Source organism: Idiotropiscis lumnitzeri, chromosome 19 (assembly GCF_059441095.1).
Source record: "Idiotropiscis lumnitzeri isolate Australia: NSW breed Sydney's pygmy pipehorse chromosome 19, RoL_Ilum_1.0, whole genome shotgun sequence".
Taxonomy (NCBI): domain Eukaryota; kingdom Metazoa; phylum Chordata; class Actinopteri; order Syngnathiformes; family Syngnathidae; genus Idiotropiscis; species Idiotropiscis lumnitzeri.
In genome coordinates, this window is record NC_142409.1 from 13600509 (window position 1) to 13621880 (window position 21372).

The following is a 21372-nucleotide window of genomic DNA, read 5'->3' on the forward strand; positions in this document are numbered from 1 at the left end:
CCTCCGTTGATTCGAGTATTTTTATCTTCCACGTCTCTAAAAAACACATTAGAAATTGTTTTTGGGTTTTTGAAGACATTTTCATTGATTTCAGTAAGGAAAGATAATTTGAGAGAGGAATGTTTTGAGTTCCACGCATGGTCGTGGAACAAATTGAACTCATATCTCAAGGCAACACGAATTCAACGTGGTACAAAATGAATAACTTTTAGTTCCAGAAAAGTCAACCGATGCTCACATTTACGCTCATTTCCTCGATGATTGTCCTTATTTTTATACAAGTCAAATTTAGAAGATGCATTCGTCTTTCTCTAGGCGAACGGATTCCGGATGTTAATTAGGTTTGTCGGCGTAAAGAGCTGCTAATTTTGTTTGCCGGCGCGCTTTGCACGCGCGTTCTGTCCCGTCGCTGCAAAAAGAAAGCGGGCGTCTCGCTTTCGGGGGTCTTTGATGAGCGCCGAGCGAAGACGCTGATTGCTGCTCAGGCAAAATCATCATTTGCTTTTGTGTTTGCCGCACCGAGGATGGGCGAGTCCCACGCACACACACGCACGCTTCCAAATGTTACGTGTGTGCGCAAAAGGGCCGAACGACGCGCATCATTTATTTTTCATTCCTTTTGCCGTTTCACTTGGGGTGTGCTGACTTTTGTTGCCATCGCTTTCGACGACAAAGTCTGCGTCGTGTGGGGAGTTTGTTTCTGTCAATGAAAAGTTTTGCAAGTTGGAAAAAAAATGTGCTGACGGTTGTGAGATTCTTTATATTTTTTTCTTCTTCCAAACGGACTCCACGAGATGATGTTCTTTTTCCCAACTTCCCATAAAATTTTTTTTTTTTTTTCTCCATTCTCCCACAAGATATTGGTGGCACGTCGTTCCTCGCTCGTCCCCCGAGCGACCCTCATTCATCCCAAACAAAGCGTCTCGGCGAAGGGCGCTGAGATAATGAAGCAACGTTGCGATTGATCGCGAGACGTCCTCAATGGCCGATTAATTCATCGCGCATCTTCGCGTTGGCTCGGCTTGCTCACGCCAATTGCGTCATCTTTGTCCTTGGAACAAGTTTCCTTCTGGAAAGAAGGAGGATTTTTTTCTTCTTCCTCTTCTTGCAATCAATATTTTTTTTAAACTATATTGTAAGATAAGTCGGAGCCGTCGAACGCTTGCTCATTTTCATGCCGTTTGCGTTCCGCCATGGGAGCAATGGGATTTTAGCGTTTGTGAGGTCATCCCATTTGGAGTTAAAAGCAGCTCCGACCATAAAGTCGCCTTTTCAAGGAATTGTCGTCGGCTAATGAAGTGTGCAGCGAGCGTCCGTCTGGTGCGCATATTTCGGTCTCGCTCGTGACGTCAAGGTCACGTGACGTCGGCGCCGCCACTAATTCGTTTTCCATAAATGAGGAAAAAAAACATTTTGGCGGCGGACGCCACTGACACATGCGAGGACACCTCGTTTCCGCCGCAGCCAAGAAGATGCTCGCTTTTTCAGGCCTCCGCATGTGCGTTCATTTGGATCCGTATCAACTGGTAGACGCCACAAGTTGGGCCAACGTGACCAACCAAACAAATTGGCGGGACGAGCTGGACGGGATCAAAAAGGCCAAGGTTGGTTTGATTATTTCTCCCGCCGGCGACGTGCTTTTCTCGGTCGCGAGACATCTTGCAAATTCCTCCGATGAGCAAACGCCGCCAACAACATCTGCCTCTTTTAGGCCGTCGCTCGGCTAATTAGCGCCGTCTCGCCACCGCCGAACGTTTTTGGAATTAAACCAATCGCTGATTCATGAAAAAAAAAATCGGAGACAGGACTAAAGCGATTTCAAAATGATCTCAATTTCATTGAATCTGAAACGTAAAGAATGAAAATCAATTTGAATGGAAATGATTTTAACAATGGCGAGCCCGAATGGAGAATGAGGCAAACAAATGAGGACCGAGCGACGCGCCCTGCGGTGCCTTTTTTTTTTAATTTCTTCATTTATTTGTTTGTGTTCGACTTGAAAACAAACACCAAAACAACTGGTCACCTTTTCCTTTTCCGATCGAGAAAAATAATCGCTTGACGTATTTCTGCCAACGCATATTGAGTCGTATCGGCATCAGGACCAGGGACAGCTCCTCCCCCCCCTTCGGCGATGCGCAAACGTCTGCATGCAAGTACCTCATCTTTCCAACCCCCCCCCCCCTCAAATGTAACACCCCTTTCTCCTTCTCAACCCCCCCCCCCTCCCCCGCCCCTCGCCCCTTGTCCAATCAGGTCTCCCGAGAGCGCACGGGAGAAAAGCGCATCCGGCGGAAGGAGCGATGCCTGGCGTGGATGAAAGCGAGAGAGGGCGAGGACGTCGGCGTCATCCGTAGCACGCACGCACGCACGCACGCACGCACGCACGCACGCACGCATCCAGGCAAGCCGGCAGGCGGGCGGGCGGAGCGGCGCTGAGATATGGCGCGATAAGGACTAGCTGCTTCTGCTTCCAACCGAGCCAGCGAGCGGGTCACATGACAGCAGAGCGCGCACACGCACACGCACACGCACGCCAGCGCAGAGCCGTCCACTCGCTTTTCAGCTGCTTTTTCAACAGCCTGCTTTTACCCCCGACGCTCGGTGAGTACATTTTTTGCTCGTCTCCCCTTTTTTTTTTTTTTTTTTTTGTCTTCTTTCCGCTGCTGGTGTTGTGTGAATGGAGCGTTGACAGACTAGTGGTGGTGTTTTTTCTTTTCTTTCTTTTTTTCTTCCAAGTTTCCAGCATGCACTTGTTCTGCTGCCTCGCCGCACTTTGCTTTCCAGGCTCAACTGCCTGCAGACGTTTTTAGTGTCTCGTGGTTTTTTTTTTTTTTTTTTTTAAGGGGGCGTGGGGTTTTTTTTTTGCATTTTTTTGTCTATATTTTGATTTCTTTGTGGCTCCTTTGCTTTTGGTGTGCAGTGGACTTCTTTGCAGTCCTGTTTTTTTTTTTTTTTTTTTTTTTTTCAGGGACGTTCGCGGACTTTTCTTGCCGCCGAGCTCGCAGGTTTGTGTTTTCTCTCTCTCTGGTCTTGTTTTGTATTTTTTTTCTTCTTTTTTGGAATATTTGATGCCGGGCGGACTGTGTTTTTCTTTTGCGCGGCCGCTCGGATGAACAGACGTCCCCCCCCCGCCCCCCCCACCGCTTCCTGCCCTGCAGGTATCCAACGTTAATATTTGCACAAGTCAAAGGAGGTGACGCAAACACGACCAAAGGCACCTGTGGCTTTTATTTTCTTAAGCGAGGTGCGGCGGCTTTTATTTTGGCCATGTGACTGGAAGATGACCTGACAGAAATGATCGACGTCTTCCACGGCGTGAACGTCGGGATCGGCGCACGTGAGCCGTGCTCGGCGGACACGTCATTAGGTACACCCGATCACCCCCGATACCAACAATTTTGTGTTGTTTGGGGATATCAACTGAATATTGAACGAGCGCATCCACGTTTGAATCTGGACTCCGCAAAAGTTTGCATGTTTGCCCAAATATTGCTTGTCCTGACGTGTGAATGCGAGCGGGAGCGGTTGTCTCTCCGTACACCGGCGACCGGTCCGAGGTTTACCAGTAACTCTCCAGAGTGTGGGCTCCAGGGCCGCAGCTCGACATTTCGCATCGGGGTGGCCATCGGCGCGCGCACGTGTACGTTTGCAGGCCGTCTAACTGAGAAGTCGTCGTTTATCGTCATCCGCAGTCAGGGTGGCGTGCGATCAAAAAGCCGCAATGTTTTTTCTATCAGCGCAAGTAAGAAGCCACTTTGCCCCTGCTCGGATCACGTTAATGAGTTGCGCTGAACTTTTTCAAATATTTTCCTGATGTCGGTCGTGACGGTGCGACGCTCCGTATTTGTTCGGCTGCGACTTGCTGGAGATGGACTGTCGGCCGATTTGATGCAAGCGGTGCAGGGTGCGCCAAAAGCCTTCCGGGATGGACTCCAACTCCTTGGCGACCTAAATATGAAAAGACGACGAGCTACACAATGTCGTGTTGGCTGCTGTAAGCCTTGATTGCGATGTTTCTTCTTCTTTTTTTTTGGTGTGCGTTGACGCGAGCCGTGTTTAATCAGCTTGAACGGCAACCTGGTGCTAAATTCTGATTCTCTTTCCACAACCAAATGTTCCAAATTATACATCTTTGCTTTTTTTTTTTGTTTTTGTGGCTTGCAAAATGGATGATCGGGTGTCATGGCGACATTTTTGCGCAAATCGAATCATTTACATTCCCTCTACGCTGTATTCCTTCAAGCAGTGTTTCCCTACTTGCCGTTTTTCTGCTCTCACGCTTGCGTCGTCAACAAAGGCGAGAATTACTTGGACCCAATTAAAAAAAGAAGCAAATACAAAAGTAAAGCGCGTTTGCTTCAAGCTGTCCTCTTGTTACTTCTTGTTCAAGTTTTTCATGGCTGCTAACACACAAAATAGAGTGAAACATTTTAGATTTAAAATTGCTAAGTTGCAGTAATTCCATCTGTTACGTAACAGCAACACGGTCTCACACGCACACGCGCGCTCAGACGCACAAGCTCCGCCTCTTCTTCTTGCTCGCATCTCAACTGCATCTCTTTCAGTTGAGCTCAGTGCTGCTCGGCGTTTGGTGGCACAAGGTGGTACTACACGCAAGACACGTGACTAACTTGCCTGCAAATCTCTCTTTCAAAACGTCAACCTTTGTCAAAAGTGCTTCAGTTGATTTGAACTTGTGTCGTCTCATTTAAGAGCATTTACATCACTGACACACCAAACAAAGAGTTTCCTTGTTGTAAAGAAGTAACTTTTTTTTGTTTTGTCTTTTAACTGCACCCAAAGGGGCTGGAGCACCCCCCCCACCTCCCCCCCAATTCGTCCACAAGCGCCAATTAGTCCCGTCGGTAGGCCACAATTTCATCATTTCTGGACATCTCCGCAAGTTCGCTCTCCAACTAAGCATTGTCATAGCTTCTATTTCAGATAAAAAATAATTTAAAAAAAAAAACACCCACCCCGAGTCGCCTCCCACCGGACCGCTTCCTTGTTATCTGGGCCGAGCCCGGCGCCGGTCGGGAGGAATAAGATATAGCCTATATGTGGCTCGTTCCCTGCATGTATGAATAAAACATCTGGAGAAAGCCGCATGTTGCACGAGACGTGCTTTTTTTTTTTTCTTGTGCGTGTGCGTGTGCGCGTGCGTGTAGCCACGTACAACCTTATGCATGCCTCAAATCGCACCTTGATTGTGAGTAACAAGTTTTCTTTTCATTCTTGACACGTTACAATCATTCACTGCCGCGGACGTTTATGTTCGTCAAGTGGACTCACCGGCAGCGTGCGGAACTTTGAAAAGCGCTGCCAGCGTATTCGTTAACAATGGTTGACTCATTTTTACTTTGTTAAAGCTCAAGGCTGAACGCACGACTTTTGTGTCCACACAACTTTTTTCAGAACCATTTTGGCTGCGTTAATCCAAATGTAATGCAAGACGTTTGACGTTAACCTCACGCAATCCCGCCAACGACCTTCCGGCAGAATCGGAACGCCGCGCTGGGCGGGACTCGCTTCGTGTTGCTGTCCCAATACTTTTGCGCCGTATTTCCTCGCACGGCTTGTTGGGTTCATCGAGTCCACGCGCATAATCGATCGGGTCGAGCTGACAGTGGCCACGTGGGTCGCTTCTGAGGCGCCGTTAATTTATTCATCGCGCCGTTCATCGCATTATGTCGAGGAGCGCCGTTAAAAAAACGCCGCAAATTATTTTCCCTTCGTCACCGATTGATCCGATGCGATCCGTTTCCATCGCGTGTGTGTGCAGGCTCGAACTGGAATCATTTACATTTTATCTCATCGCTCCAATTTGGCGTTTTTGTTGTCGTGGCTTGCTTTGACGCACAAACACGCTCTGTAAAGTGTGCGTGCACGTGCGCGTGCGCGTGCACGTGCACATCTATAAGGCTTTGCGATCATTGATATTGATCGTTGCTATAAAGCGACGGCGTTGGGAGATGACGCATGGACGGTTGCCATGGCAATGGCGTGACTGACAGCTGTCTTCTGGAAAAGGATGGGGGGGGTGCGCCAATTCTTTTGAAATTGGTGGAGTGTGTGTGCGGCTTTAAAAGTTTGTGGAGGTTGTCAGGCTTTTTTTTTTCCCCGGGAGAAAGGTGGTGCACCAAATGTTGCCCGGATTTTGTAGGAGGTGCATGGCGTGAGAAAGATTCTGATCAACTTTTGTGTCTGTGAGTGAGGAAGGATGTTGAAACGTGTTTGGATTAAAAGATTTGGAAAACACTGACGGACATTTTGGAGACTTTGTTTTCCTGGTTCGACAGGGCGGCGCACCGTGCACCGATTCCGTCCGGCAGTTTTGAAAGGCAGACAGGCTTCGTTTTGGAGAGAAGGGTTGTGCGGATGTTCAATTGGTTCTGTGGTTTAAAAATTGGGATTGATTTGAATTTTTATTTTGATTAGATTTTTTTTCGGGTGTTTTACGGCGCGACTCGTGCGCAGGCTGAAGTGGGTCTGTGGATTTAAAAGATTTGAAAATTATGTTTTTGTGTGACTCTTCTAGAGTGTCGAGAGATGCTTCAGAAGATTAGGAAAGGCTGCTTTGACATTTTTTTGGGGGGGGGGGGTGGGGGGTGCGCCAACTGGCATCCTAACTTTGTAGCCAACTATTCACACTTGCGAAGGTCCTAACCTCGATTTGTGCCAGTGGGAAGGCTCAGGTGCAGCTAGCGAGACGCAGCTAGCCGGCTAGCTGGCTAGCCGCGTGGCTGCGCACACCCCCCCGGGGGCAAAAACATGTTTCCCTTCAAAAACATTTGGCAAGGACGTTGACGTCTGGAATTCATTTGGAGTGCCACAGCGGGCAAGCAGAAAAGACTTTGCGGCTCCCGTGATGCCTTTTGTGCGTGACTGCGCGCGTGTGCGTGATTATGTCCGTTGGCCCTCGAAGCTTAATCTGCATTTAAGGACCAAAACATCTGCCTCACTAAAGTTTGAACCCCGCTAATGTTTTCCGCCGACAATAAGACGCAGTTTCCAGCCGCGACGTCCGACGAGCTTGTTGACGTCTCGCGGCCGCAAGAAACGATTCCTTCATTGCTTCATTCTCCTTATTGATTTTTTTTTTCCCTCGTGCTTTTTCCTTCCAGTTTTGATGCTTTTTTTTTTGGAATACTCCTCCTAACTTGATTGTTTATGATGATTTGTGTTCTTTGGTCTGACGGTATTCAAATCATTTAAATTGGCTTTTATTTGTATTGAAAACACGAAACCGTTGTTTCAAAGTGTTTGATTTCGGAAGCTGGATTCCGTCATCTCCAGTTCACTTTTGAGTCAAACCTTCGGATATCAAACAAAATCATATTGGCCTTCGAATTGATCCCTGGGGAACACCGCCTATTACTTTCGCAAATTCTGATTTGACGAGGATAAAACTGTGGCGGGCGCCAGTTTATTCCGTTCTTCACACACATGACCATTGAACTCTCATCAAACTCGACTTAAACATCTTTCACGTGATTTCAAATGACCTCGGCGAATCGACGACTTTCCAATGCGGCGATAATCGCAAATGAAAAAAGTGCCGTTGCGATTGTTGTCCGCGTGGTGTCGGGGAATCCAAACGTAATCATGCCCATTACGCCGCTCACATTCCACATGCAAATGGGCGGTAATTGCGGACACGGGTTCCGGAAAATTCTGCCAAATCTGCGGGTGGCTCCCGTCCCAGCGAGCGTAATCACGCCGCTAATTAGCTCCGCCGCCGCCGCCTTCAAACAATTTCAAAAGCAATTTCGGCTCGGCTTTCGTTCTCCGCTGAGAGAAAGAAGGCAAGAAATTTGAGGAGCAAACCTGAAAACCTGAAAACAAGATTGGTGCGGAATATTTACATTGTGTTTTGCGTTTGGGAATCTTGCGAGAGCGCTCGCGCACAACCTTCCCGAGACTTAACGAAGGGAACAACGACCGACTCGGTTTCACTTTGTTTTGACGATCGCTAATTTGCATGTTTTCAATTTGCGTCGGCTCGGTTCCAAAATGTCCTCGGCGTGAACGTCATCGTTTCTCGGAGTGACGACTTCTTTCGGATTCCTTTGGAAATGGAATACGACGTCCTCCTTGGGGGAGAAACAAAAACAAAAAATCAATTCAAAAGCAGAAACAACAGAAAAAAAAAAAAAACTTTTTTGCCAAGTTTTAATATCTGGACGGCCATTTTGGCACTTTGGCTTGAATCCTCCAAAAATGTTCAGAGTTGCTTGAGGCAAAAAAGGTGAAATGATTTCTTCCACTTACCTCCCTCTATTTCATTTTTATTTTTATTTCTGTCTCATCTCAAATCCAATCATAGCAAAACTTGTTCAAGGCGATTGTTCCATCAGCGTTAATTTGATCATAAAGATGTCCCACGACCAGCAGATTAATTCCATATTTCCTTTTTCATTACGCGCCCGGGCCATTATTTCCTGCGGCTGCTCAAATAAAAAAAATAAAAAAAAACTATCTCCAGGTGGGGACATTCCGGCTTTCATGCGCACTTTGGGCTCACGCGCTGCGTTGGTCTCGTCCCCTTCGGTTGGCAGAGGTGACGACATGGAAGGAAAAAAAAAAACACTTTTTGTGTTGCCGCCACTTTTGCGCAGATTTCCGCGGAAACACAAACCTGTCGCGGAATCTCAAAACGGCGACAGCGTGAAAATGTCGAAAGCAAAGCGGAAAATGAATAAATTTGTGGCTCGTTCCAAAGCGCCGCTGCTCGTTGGGACTGGCGTGGAAGTCCACGTTGAAGGCAAATGTTTCTTTTTTGCTCCACATAAAAAGTGTCTTTGTTGTCTTCTATAAGTGGCGAGCGTGTTGGTTGCAGGCAGCCCTCTCGCCATTCGCCGAACGTCCTCATTTGTTTCGCCGGCAAACAAAGCGACTCTTAAAGGGCCCCGAATGCAAAAAGTGCTGCTGAGTCACGTCAGCCGGAAATCAAAAGGTGGAAACGCTCCCCTTCGCTTTTGCTGCCTTCTTTTTCACTGCCAAGCCTTCCAGTCACACAAGATGTTTATTTTTAGACTGAATTGAATTTATTGGCCGCCACTCCCCGACCTTTTTTCCACGATGGGCCGCTTGCATGTTAAATGTTTTGAAGGACGTTTAAGAATTTCACCGACAAAGTCAAATGAAGGCGACGCTCATCGGGATGAGAGAGGAGCGGCCGGTCGCATTTCCAGATCCGCATTTTTTTGATCGGACGTTTTCGGTGCGGCCGGTAAAAGGTCAGCCGGGATTGGAAAGCGTATGCGTAACCTTTCGGCGACGGACGCGACGGACGCCAGGAGCTTGATTGCCGTCATCGCGTGCGCTGGCGTTTGATGATAATTGCTCGTCTTGTTGTTTGCGCGCCCACATCAATATTTCATGAGCGCCCGCCACCTAAAAATAAATATAAGCCGGCCCCGCGGCATTGCAGGAATGATTTCCGGCCTCCCTGGACACGTTATTGGGTCCACCTGAGCGCTCCAACAAGAGCGGCATCAAATCAAGACGGCGACTCATTTTTCATGGCGAGTCCTCGAATTTGACGCGACGTTCCAAACCTTAAGCGACAAACAAAGTTTCTGGCGAATGCGCCTTCCGAGCTCGTCCTCGGCAGCCTTTTTTTTTTTAAAATGCGGCGGTGAGTTGAACTTGCGAGAATGCTTTGAAAATTCACAACGCAGCCGTTTTAGCGGGCGACCAGTCGCTTCCCACAAAGGTCGCCATTTTCGCAGCAGGTGACTGTGACGCCATCGTCATCACAAAATACTGAAATTAGCTTCGCTTTTCAGGCCGCTCGCTGAATGCTAACGCTAATTAGCATCTCTGCCGCATCGCTTTGATCGTTGATCTTCGCGGTGTAATTAGAGAACGACCACTTTTGACGCCACACCCCGCAGAGATGAAATTGAAAAATCCACCTGACTGCTGTTTACCAAACGTCCATTCCATCTTTAATCCGGCACAGCCCGGCGGAAGGCACCGGCGCACCGGCGCACCGGCGCACCCCCTCCGCATGGGCGCTGCGCTTGCGGACGATTGAAAGGCTCCCGATGGAATGCCGCGACGTCTTTGTTCCCGGGAAGCGTGCGTGGCCACGGGCCACGTGGCGCGTTCGCTCTCGTCACGCGGATGAGAGAGCGAGCTCGGTCCCGTTGGAACTTTTCCCAGGCGGTGCCTCATCATGTCAGGCCAATCGTGCGCAAAAAAAACAAAAACGGCAAGCCGTTCGTTTTTGCGCCGCCGCCGGCTTCCGAAGGGATGTTTAGTCGAGACGAGCCGGCACGCTTCTTCAATTGTGAAGGCGACGAGACGAGACGGGCTCGTTTCATTCGCAGCTGCTGAAATTTGATTGGGGCTTCAAATGCAACAAATAAGGTTCAAAGTCATTTTAGGCGTCACACGGTCAGCCTCCCGAAGACGATGCCGGCGTCGTCAGGCCGTTCCTACACGAGCGCAGCTGTCGTCCGTGCGCGGCTGATGCTAAATCATACGGAAGGCGGCCGGCGGTGAACGGGGCGGATGTTGGAGGATGGCTGTCGCCATGGCGATGATGGATGGAGTGCAAAGGTGAGGCGAGGGAACACGGGCGAGCCCCGGGCGCCGCTCCGCCGTTGCGACGTTATCCCGTGAAGGGAACCCGGCCTTAATCCCATCCAGCTTTGGGGTGTGGGGCTTTGATGATTAATTGCATTAACGAAAAAGCCCCGACTTTGAAATAAGACGGCTTTTAGTTTCAGGTGATTCCGCGGCAAGGCCGACGAGCGGGGCCGCTCGTGATGAATACTTTGCGAATGAGCGGCAAAAGTTGTTCGGAAGGCGTGACGTCGCCTCGTCTGTCAGCGCTTTGACGCCGACGCTTTGATCTCCCGGCGACCTTTTTGCCTTTGCGGCGTCGTGGCGCACGCACGCGCCATCAAAAGATGGAAATCGGCTTGACCTCACGCCCCGTTTAGCGTTTGACCGATTCTAGCGCTCTATTTTTGCTGTTTGGTACCTCTGCCAACGAGGTCACGTTGTCAACGCCGTGCCTTGATTTGCATTTGTGACTAACTTCCTATTTCCATTTTCTGAGATGTCAGTCATTTTTTATGATGGATATCTTTTTTGACAGCATTTCCATTATGTTTAACTGAGAATGTACAAATGAGCGAGACACCAAAAAAAATTCCCCCTCCCTCCCTGTGAAGCGCTTCCAAAGGACTGCGCGCTCATGTTGGACGCCAAAATGCAACATGGGGTTCCGTTTTGGAAACGGCAACGGTGAAAAAGAGTTGAAAGCCAAATCTCGGCAAATTTGTCGTCCATTTTTGAAATGATCTTCAAACGTCTCCCGTCGGCGCTTCTTTCAACTTCATTGCGACTCTTCGTGTCGTCGGGAACATTTCCCGTTCCAACCTGCTGACGCACTCTTTTTTTTTTTCAATGATTTTGAAATATGGTGACTCTTTGAGTTCGTCTTGAATGAGGCAGCGCCGCCGCCGTGCAATTCCGAGCAAATGAAACGCGACACAGGAAAGCCTCCCGCCATTTAATTTGCAAATAAGAGTTGTTAATGGCATGAATAGTGGTCGTCTCTCCCCGTTGATCTTGGCGTCAATACGCACTTTCTTTCGCTTCTTTTGCAAGTGTTTCGCAAGCGCAAATGAAAAAATCGCGCCGATGCGTCCACGTTAACGCGCAGCCTGCACATGAAACGGATGCGGCATTGAAAACACAAAAGAGGCATTGAGCACTTTGAAAAGTGCAAGAAAAATATTTGATTATTTTCTATCCCAAATAAAATGTCACCAACTCCAAAAAATCAGGCTTCAAATCAGTTAAAAAAAATTTCTTTTTCTTTCTTTCTTTCAGGGAGATTTGCAAGTGAGTGGTCACGCGGTCAACATTTTCTGCCGCAAAGCGCGGTGACTCTGTTGCCACGGTTACCGTAATAACGGGAGCTTTGGAAGGGCAGCGGCAAAAAAGAAAAAAAGAAGTCTGTGACTTCTGCCGATGACTGCGGCAAACTTTTATGAGAGGGCGTGCGGCGATCGCGATGAAAAGGGAACGACGCGGAAGGCAACATTTTCTTGGCGCCGCCAGCGACGACTGACTGCTGTGTCCAATGCAGGCCTTCACACGAACCCACTACTAACGAGGACCCGATGACCTCCCGACCTCCCGAGCAACCGACTGACCTGCGACCATTCCTACCTGCTGACCCACATTTATCCACCTCCTAACCGAATGAGCTCCCGACCCGCTACTTTTTTCTCAACCGAAGCTTTGTACCTGCCGACCGACGAGCCCACGTATCGAATTGCCACCAGAACCGTCGCGACATACTGACTAACTCGCATCCCTACCGACTGACTAGGCCAGCGACCTCCCGATGGATTTACTGGTCCAACTAGCGAGCGTGAATTTCGTGCCTCCCAACCAGCAAAGCGACTTCATCCGCCAATTTCTACTCATCTAGCAGCCCACAAACGGATGTAGCGACCGCACGAACTCGCTCAAGGTCAACCCGCTAAGCGACTGACCGACGATGGGCCTCCCAGCCAACCTGCCCCAACGACGGCGGGCATCCAAATCGGAAGAAACGAAGCAAAAAGTGCAATCTGGAGGAAACGTCGTCAACGTTGTTTGTCTCAAGCCCACCGAGCAAATTGAGGGGGGGGCAAACGGGATTTCAATGCTAACTTAGCAGCCACACGCTAACCCTTGCTGTCAGGTTGGACTTTTTGGGTTTTTTTGTCGCGTTAGCCACGGCAAATGTTGGCTTTCTTGCGTCCTTCTTGTTTATTTTCCGATCATCTTCTTTCTCAGCATTTTCATTTCTATGTCAGGTCGACACTGGAAAAGATCAAAAGAATGCATCAAAACCCCAAATTGTGAGTCATCGCTATAGTAACCAGTGTGTGAAGTATTTCCCGCTCACCTCAAGTGTGTTTTTCATCTGCTGCTGCTTTTGGACGCAGGTGAGGCTTGAGGCTCCGCGTTGATATTATCCACCAAAGATGATTGGTTCCCCCTCGCCCCCCCCCCGACAAGTTGCGAGTCGTCAGAAGAAAAGCCGCAGTGTGCGTGGAGAGAGCTTTCGTCAAAAGACGAGCGGACGCCATCAAACACCTGATGCCGTCCTCGCCGATCCAATTGGATTAAGAGCCGAGGGAGATTGATCGGTGAAGAAGCTCGCTTGGCTTTGACCGGATTCGTTTGCTCTTGGCTTGGTGCAGCTTGCATGTGAAGCAATCAAATGTCGTCCTCGCGTCCAAAAAGTGGCCAAATTCTTGACCCTAAATTGACCCTCGGTGTGTTTGTGAGCGCGAGTGCTTGTTTGTCTTTGATTGGCTGGCGAGCAGTTAGCCCCGCCTACTGCCCGAAGACGGCTAAGATGGGCTCCAGCACGCCCCCCCCCCGCGACCCTCGTGAGGAAAAAAGCCACTCGGATGATGAAAGGATTTTTGGCCGCCAAATTGATTTCTCAAAAGTAGAACTTAATAGAGTGATGATTCTTTTGGTATGAAAGAAAAAACATTTTTTGGGGGGAGAGGCTGGAATTTTTTTTGATTCATCCCCAATCCCCCGGAAGATTTGCCTCGTGAGCATCCCGACTTTTTCAAGATGCATTGTGGGATATGCGGCGACCGATGCATTCCGAAACGCGGTGATCACGGAAGGAGTGATTTCAAACGGAAACATCCGGATGGCTCATCATGGGGAGAAAAGCATGTGTGCCATCGCCATGGCAACCCCGCATCGCCTCCTCCGAGCGCTCCGTGAGAAGCGTGGCGTGCGTCCGCTCCTTCACGCGAGCAAAGGTGCGCTTTGTTTGTGCCGAGCCACTCGGGCGGACGCGGCGTAACGCTGACCAAACGTTGCCGACGTCCTTTTTGCAAACGTCAACTCGCAACTCCGACCGAGTTTGTCTGACCGGAAAAAAATCGATCCAAGGCTCTTCGTGTGTGGTTGAAGAATGGCAATAAATCAGACCGGTGGCGTCATGTGAACGACGAGCGCTCGAGAGAAAAAAGGGCGACTGGCGAATGCGCCTCCTTCTTTTTCGTCTCCTTGACATCATCGCCTCCTTTTGTCCTCTCCTGCGCATGACCTCAACTTTGCGTCTTTATGAGCCAACGTGCTCGAGCACTCGCAACCGCTTTGATTTTGGAAGGCGAAAAATGCGTCAATCGGAAGTCAAGCTACGACAAACTTGAAATCTCGACCCAATATTCACACCCCCAAATGAGGCCTTATCAAAAAGAAAATCATTTTAAAAACATACGCATACAAAAATAGCAGCCTCTTAGTACCCGATTACCATTTTTTTCCCTCTCCAAGCACTTTGCATTCTGGAAGTCAAGCTTTTTATTTATTTATTTATTTATTGGCAGCTAACAATGTGATGTTTTCCCGCAAACGAGACACGGGGGTGCTCGTCATTTGCCGGCGTTTTCCCGGCTCACTGGAGGCTGGAAATAAACGACCGGACCGGGACGGAATAAATTAGACCAAAAGAAGAAGAAGAAAAAAAAAACTGTGTGGACGTCGACGTGAGCGCGCACAATTTAATCCTTCACCTCTCATTCGTCACAAAGACGCTGTGAACATCAATGCCGAGTGCGGCTTTGCAATTAGCTTGAGTGTGTGCGTAATTGTCGGTGCTGCTGATAAATGTCAAGGCCGCTCACACACACACACGGGGTGTATCTCATGTCTCTAAATTGCAACGATCAGAGCTTCTTCACTTCTTCAGCGTGACCCGAATTTATCTCTCAAATCGCCTTTGTCCATTGAAAGGAGTGGAAATATTTTTAATCCGTTCCAGCCTCCCAGAAAAGCCGGTAAAAATGATTTCAACATTCATATATAATAGTTCTATTTTTTTTTTCATCGTCATATCAATTCATGTATTGCTTTTGTCGGTTCAAAACTTCATGGGACGATCGCAATGTTGACGCAATGATTTTTCAGAGGATGCCCTGGAAATAAAATCCTCATGGAGAGTCGTGACACGTGTCACCTTTGCTTGACACGAAATGACGAGACGGAGGAGCCAACATTTATCCGTCCTGAGAGAAGCGCGAAAGCGACGATGCCGCACGCCGACAAATGAGATTGATCCCCGGTCAACAGCAGAGCAGCAAAGCGTTTGCGAGTCAAATGCGATCCGACGCTCAGGTGCGATGATACGCCTTCTCCTCTTCGCGCCTCTGCTTCGTCTTTGCTCGCAATTGTGCCGCATGACTCGCCACTTTGCTCCGTGGCGACGAGAGCGAGAGCGAGAGTGGCGTGTGCACCATTTTTCAGCATGAAGTGAATGTTTTATTTCGATTTTTAGGATTTCAATGTCTTTTGTTTTTGTGGCAGCAAAGTATGAAATGCTGCTTGCCAGTCCGACGCTGTTCAATTCTCAACAAAAACTATTTTTGTCATCTTGTTCCTTTTTTTTTTCCTGCTGTGTGTTTTAAATGGATTGCACGGCACTTGTTGTTTTGAAATGTGCTTTGGATTTAAGGTCTGCAGGTAGCTTGCCTCCGCTGTCCCGCCCCCACGCACACAACAAGCGCTTTTTGTGTGTGGTTTCTGCAAACGTGCGCGTGTGTCGCGTGCGACCACTTAGTAGCAGGGAATAAAAAGCGGCGAGCAAATGAGACGGGCCGGCGGGCCTGCGGGGGCCATTAGGCACGCCACGACGCGGATAAGCGGGACGACAAAGTGCTCCTGCTGACAGTTTGCGTGGTCGCCAAGCGCCCCAAAAGTCGCCCGTCTGCGATTAGCATTTTAGCAGCCGCGCCGGAATGCGCCCGAGGTGAAGCCGGTAGCTGCAGTGCAAGCTTTGAAAAACAAAGTCTGTCGTGCTAAATTTAGGAAAACGCGCGGCCGTGTCCCATTATCCCAAAAATGCTCTCATTGCAAAACGTGCTGGGGGGGAAAAAAAAAAACCCCACCTCAAATGGACACGCGAGAGATGAAGTCCGCATACGTTTGGTCCGGACAAATGATTTTTCGAGATAAACTGTGTGGATTATCGTGAAAGAGGTCAAACTGAAAAATTCAAAATTGTTTTGCGTTTCGGAAAAAAAAAAAGCAACAAAATTAAAAATGTGTTCAGGGTTGATTTTATTTCAGGATCGCTGTCCAACGCGTGACCTTTTTAGTCTTCACTCCACAGACTCCATATCAAAAACGGATACTGAAGCATTTCCAACGACCACAAAAATCCAAACCAACAATTTGAACAAGCATCTCCAAGCTTCATTTTGCCGTCCGTATAAAATGACAGCCGCTTTACGCGACCGCTGCTGTTGTTTGCGTGTTTCAGGAGTGCGCCTGGTGGAGGATGACTGGTAAAAACCAGACCAGCAACGTGACCAACAAGAATGACGCTCGCTCGCTCAACTCGCGCGTCTTCATCGGCAACCTCAACACGGCCATCGTCAAGAAGACGGACATCGAGGTGATCTTCGCCAAGTACGGCAAGATCGTGGGCTGCTCCGTGCACAAGGGCTACGCCTTCGTGCAGTACCTCAACGAGCGCAACGCCCGGGCGGCCGTGGCGAGCGAGAACGCCCGCGTCATCGCCGGACAGCCTCTCGGTGAGTCCGCTCTTCTTGACCTCTCGTCGCGTGCCTTGTGGACCAAAGTTGGCAAGGAGGCACTTGTGGCCTCCTTCCATTTTGTTTTTCTAACTGGTCAGGCTGCACGCGTACGGGATTGCTCATTCCTCCAAAGCAGCAACTGACGTGACGTCACGCTTTCATGAAAACATTTGGGCCGAAGGGGTGGCCCCCGCGGCTCGTCCGCTCGAGATGACTCGGGACCCGCGTCGGATTAATTGTCAATTACGGACGCTGCTCGTCGCGATCCGAGTCCGCCGCCTTCCCTCTTTGGGATTCACTTGGAACGTTTTCACACGTCACATTGTTGTGGACAAAAGAAATGGGACCCGAGTTGGGCAGAAGGGATGAGACGCGTGGCCATTTTGAATGACTTTGCCATTTTACAACCGAACGAGACTCGTCCTTCTTTGCTTGTTTCCTCCATATTTGCAAATGTTGGACTTGGTTTGTTTTTTTTTTTACTCGCTGAGGTCGAAGGTGCCATTGCAGTCGACAAACTAAGTAGAAAATATCAAAAGTTGCGCCCACGGTGCCAGCGGATCAATTCGAGATGAGCACCGCAAACAAAAATGTCCGAAGAATGGAGTCACAAATCGGTGGATTGCCGACTTTTGTCCGTCTCTAAATTGTTGCGGAAACCTTGAGGTCTCAGCACCCGTTTTTGGTGCTGTCCGTGGTTCTGAAAGCAGCTCCGTTTCATTCCCGATGTCCCGGAAAGGCGCGACGCTCATTGGCGTCAGCACGTGCACGAGGAGCAGATGTGGCGGTGCGCGCGTCCTCCGGCCCGCGGTTGGCCGCACGCTGGGCCCAGGATGTTGTTGGTAACGATCGGTGGCGTCCACGAAGCTCCGATCGATGTCTTCCGAGGTCTCAAGTTTGTCAGGCTTGGCCTCGGGCGACGTAACATCTGTATTTGGTGCGAAATGTTTGATGCTAATGCTACTCCGCATGCTCCTTTTTTTTTTTTTTTTGCTTCGCCTCCGCTGGCTTCGGCAGCTTTGGCTCTCGTCGCCGTCGTCGATTGACATTCTTGACTCCACATTTGCTGCGTCCAAATTGCAGCCGTTTAAAATCCAAAGTGGTGCTTTTAGGGGCTTTTCTGCGGGGGGGTTTACATCAGATGATTTGATGTAGTAGCCCTGACAGCTTCGGAGCGTGTCATTCTTGCCAAACCCCGCCCCCTTAAGTCTTTTTTTTGGCCCTCATCTCCAGTGAGGGGAAGCGGGTTGAGCGGCGTCCTGACGTGACACGGCGGCGGCGCGAGCATGTTTTTTGCCTCTGGAGGCAGCAGATGTGCGCCATTGGCAGTCGCTGTTGGGCAAGGACAGTCAAAGTTGAGCTTTTTCTTTGGGGGGGGGCGACGTTGATACAAGCTGTTGTGTAAGAGGGCCAACATGGCCTTGCTGCTCGTGTTGACTCCCGCTTTGCATTTCATCAGAGCCGCTTTGCGCCTCCTTGGGGCCTTGAGCAAAATTAGATTTGGGGGGTCCGAGGGGGGGGGGCTCTCCATTTTTCTGCCAATAATAGACACTGAAAACGCTGGGTTGTTTTATCCTAAGCCACTCCCGGGCTTGACCAGATTGGGTTAGGTTGGGTGAATGATTTTGAGTTGACTGGATTTGGGCCGGCTGAAGCGGGTCGCCATTTTGGAGAATTTGGCGCTGTGTCGAAGTTGAAGTCAATTCAACGTCGGTTGCCGTTTGCAGTTTATTCCATTGTCGTGCAGCATCTTCACCGTGTTTGCTAATTGGCTCGAGTCTGCGGCCCGACGGAGTTGAGCTTCAATTAGCATTTTTCCTGCTCGCTTTAATGGATCAGTACGCGTTGCATCAAAGTTTCAATCCAAATTGCGAGGACAAATCCTCCACCGATTGTTTAAATCGTGCTGGACCTGAACAGAGGGACCTGCAAAGAACTGAAAAAACAAAAAACATGTCGTGTTTCATAAATGGGCATTAAAACTAAAACAAAAAATTCCAAATGTTAAATTGTCAAAAAGGAAACAAAATGAATTACTGATCTCATTTTTTTTCAAGCGTTACTCCCCCTCCTCCCAGTGGGCGGGGCCCCGAAGCGGCAGGCGTTTATTTGGCTTGTGCCTCGCGCCGCCTTCGCCAGGAGCCGAAGGTCCATCCCATTACGACATTAATGGGCCACACTGAAGGACAACGTGTGATGGATCACCAATCATCGCGCCTCCAAATGGCTCCGGGCGAGCGCCGGGCCACATAAATAAGAACCCGATTTACATGCAAAATCCATCCTAAGCGGATTACAAAGGCGGCGGCGGCGGCGCAATCCATCGTCATTGCGGCCCAACGCCACGCATAGCAGGCGGGGCGCGGGACCACGCCGAGCACGCCGAGCACGCCGAGCACGAGCAGGTAAGCCCAAATGCGGCTTTCATTTCAGCGTCATGAATGACGCAAGAAAACATTTCCATCCAGATGGGAAGGGTGCTCACTTTTTAGGGCGCCTGACGACCGTTAGGAGCTTTGGAAGCTGCCAAAATGTTCTTATTGTGCCAAATGATGGTGGCAAAGCACTACGTTTGTCCCAATGAAGCGCCTCAAATAACTTCAAATGTCAAAATGTGGCCAAAGAAATGACACCGAAAAAAAAAATCCCAAAAATTTGCAAAAGGGACCCAAAATACAGCAGTAAGAGCGTCTTGAAGGAGTCCCGCAGAACGCCGGAAGCGTCATGGGGGAATTTGCAAAGAGCGGACAAATAAAACGGCATACGAACGATCGTACAGGCATGCCGAGGTCAAAGGTCAGACGGCGCCATCGCAATCCTTGAGAGCGACCGACCGATTGCTGCGAAACCTTTCTCCTTTCTCTGAAATATAAAAAACAAAATACGTGTCGGCGCTATTTTCGTCATGAACAACAATTAGGAGGCGTGCGGCGCATGGAAGATGAATTTGAGAGTTAAAGCTACCCAGGACATCACTGCACCTCCCCTTCCCATTTCTGCTGCCAGTATCTCTTTCCTTCACTCCGCCGCCGGCGCATTAGTGGGCCGCGAGGCCCAATGTTGACAAAGTGAGATGGATGACGGCGCGCGTGTTGGCAGCGCACAAGTGCAGCTAATTCTCGGATTAGAAAGCCGCAGTTGCGACGCCGTGAAGCTGCCGGAGCGCCGAGCTCGGCGGAGGCCAGCGTGGACGTGCGTGCGTGCGCGCGCATATGCTCGTGTCTGTCAGTGAGAAACATTTGCTCGAGCGCATCGTATTGTGTCGGCGCTTGCGCGTGCCTCACTGATGACGACGGAAATGATGACACGCTTGCGCACGCCAGCAATTTGCACCACCGCCGAACCGGCGTCATTCCACCTCTTGCGGAATTTGGAATCGACGACGCTGAGCATGATTCTTACATGACGTCTTCATTATTCTACATGACTTGGCCATCTTCGAGTGATCGTTGCGGAAAAACAGCCAGTCGTGACGCCGAAGCGATTCCGAGAACCGATAAATCAGACGATTGATTGAAAAAGATATCATAAATGAAATAACTTCTTTGTTTTTTGTCTTGTGATGTGTTAATCTGTGCCAACGTTGTGACCGGCGCCAATGAAATTCTGAACCAAAGCGTGTTCTTGTTAGACCATCACGTCACAAATTCCCGCCGACTCGGCAAAGATGACGGCAAGAACGGCGGGTGATGACGACGCGACCTTTTCACAAAACGGCCAACCCGGACCTCGGCGACGGGAAAGGTGACCTTTCGCTCTTGATCAGAATTGATCCGGTCGCGGCGGGAATGAAGACACGTGACACGAGCGCTCCTTTTGCCGGCCGAAGGCGCCGACAGAAAGTGGCGGCTTTGTGGCGGCCGTGACCAGAGGCGGCAAAAGCGCGCACAATCTGTCGTACAAGTACGGATACTCGTGGATCGTATTTGTGCACTTAAGTAGAAATATCGGTTCTTCCCGTAGGGCTGAAAGTCGTTGTTTGTTAAAAATACAAAATAAGAAATATTGAGGAGGGAAAAAAATTGCCATTCAAAAATGCACAGCTGATTCCGCATGCGCCGTTCATGGCTCGGCCCTCCTCCGCGACCTCGCTGACTTTCCTTCGTTGTGTGCAAACTTGGAATCGCTGTGACACACCACTTGAGTGAAAATGAAGAAAAAGAAATCCAAAAGATCGCCGCGGGCCACGCTCGGCCCGCCGCCGTCGCTTCGTCGCTCGTTGCGATCCTGCGTGGCCAATTATGCCGCTTGGCTTCAGGCGGCTGAATCAGCGCCTGACCGAGCCGTCCGGTGAAAGGTCGGCGTCACCACGCGTCACGTCGCCTCAGGCGGCCTTTTTCCTGACGCCCGCTGGCCGCGGCGGCCGAACGCATCTCCAGCGTTCGCCCGCCGTGGCCTTTGGGGACCTCACACTTGACCTAGTTTGGAGAGTCGTTTTTTTTTTTATTAGGACACCACGTTGGCTGCTCACTGAGGCGCAGCAATCACGGTCGCTCGTGCGCAAAACTGACAAATTTGCCATTTCAGACCTTCAGCGTGGAAAACGAGGAAGGACCTGCTCTTATTGTGTGTCAAAAGTGTAAGACGCAAAAAGACGTAAAAATTGTAAAAAAAACAAACCCCCCCAAAAAAACCTGTCATTTGATGTACTTGACAGTAGTAGCACGTTCGCAGCACGTTTGTGTGCAACACAACTAAATGCTGCTTCAGACCCTTTGGCTTTCTTTTTTCCTTCAGGACCTAAAAGCTTCCAGACACACAAAGAACAGTCGCAGAACTTTCA

At 49.6% G+C, this 21372-nt stretch overlaps 1 protein-coding gene across 4 annotated transcripts in view; it reads left to right on the forward strand.

Annotated features, from left to right (window-relative positions):
* The window catches only part of ralylb (RALY RNA binding protein like b), a 63838-nt gene that overhangs the window by 33403 nt on the left and 9063 nt on the right, over nucleotides 1–21372 (forward strand). For 2 of the 4 annotated variants that reach the window (XM_088283061.1, XM_088283059.1), the window contains exons 3-4: nucleotides 2257–2604; nucleotides 16313–16586. In XM_088283061.1, coding sequence (XP_088139187.1) covers nucleotides 16331–16586 — 256 coding nt within the window. In that variant the 5' untranslated portion in view covers nucleotides 2257–2604; nucleotides 16313–16330. Of the gene's footprint in view, nucleotides 1–2256; nucleotides 2605–2884; nucleotides 3009–3038; nucleotides 3371–16312; nucleotides 16587–21372 lie in introns of those variants that run through there. The other 2 variants (XM_088283062.1, XM_088283060.1) reach the window with 2 other exon arrangements.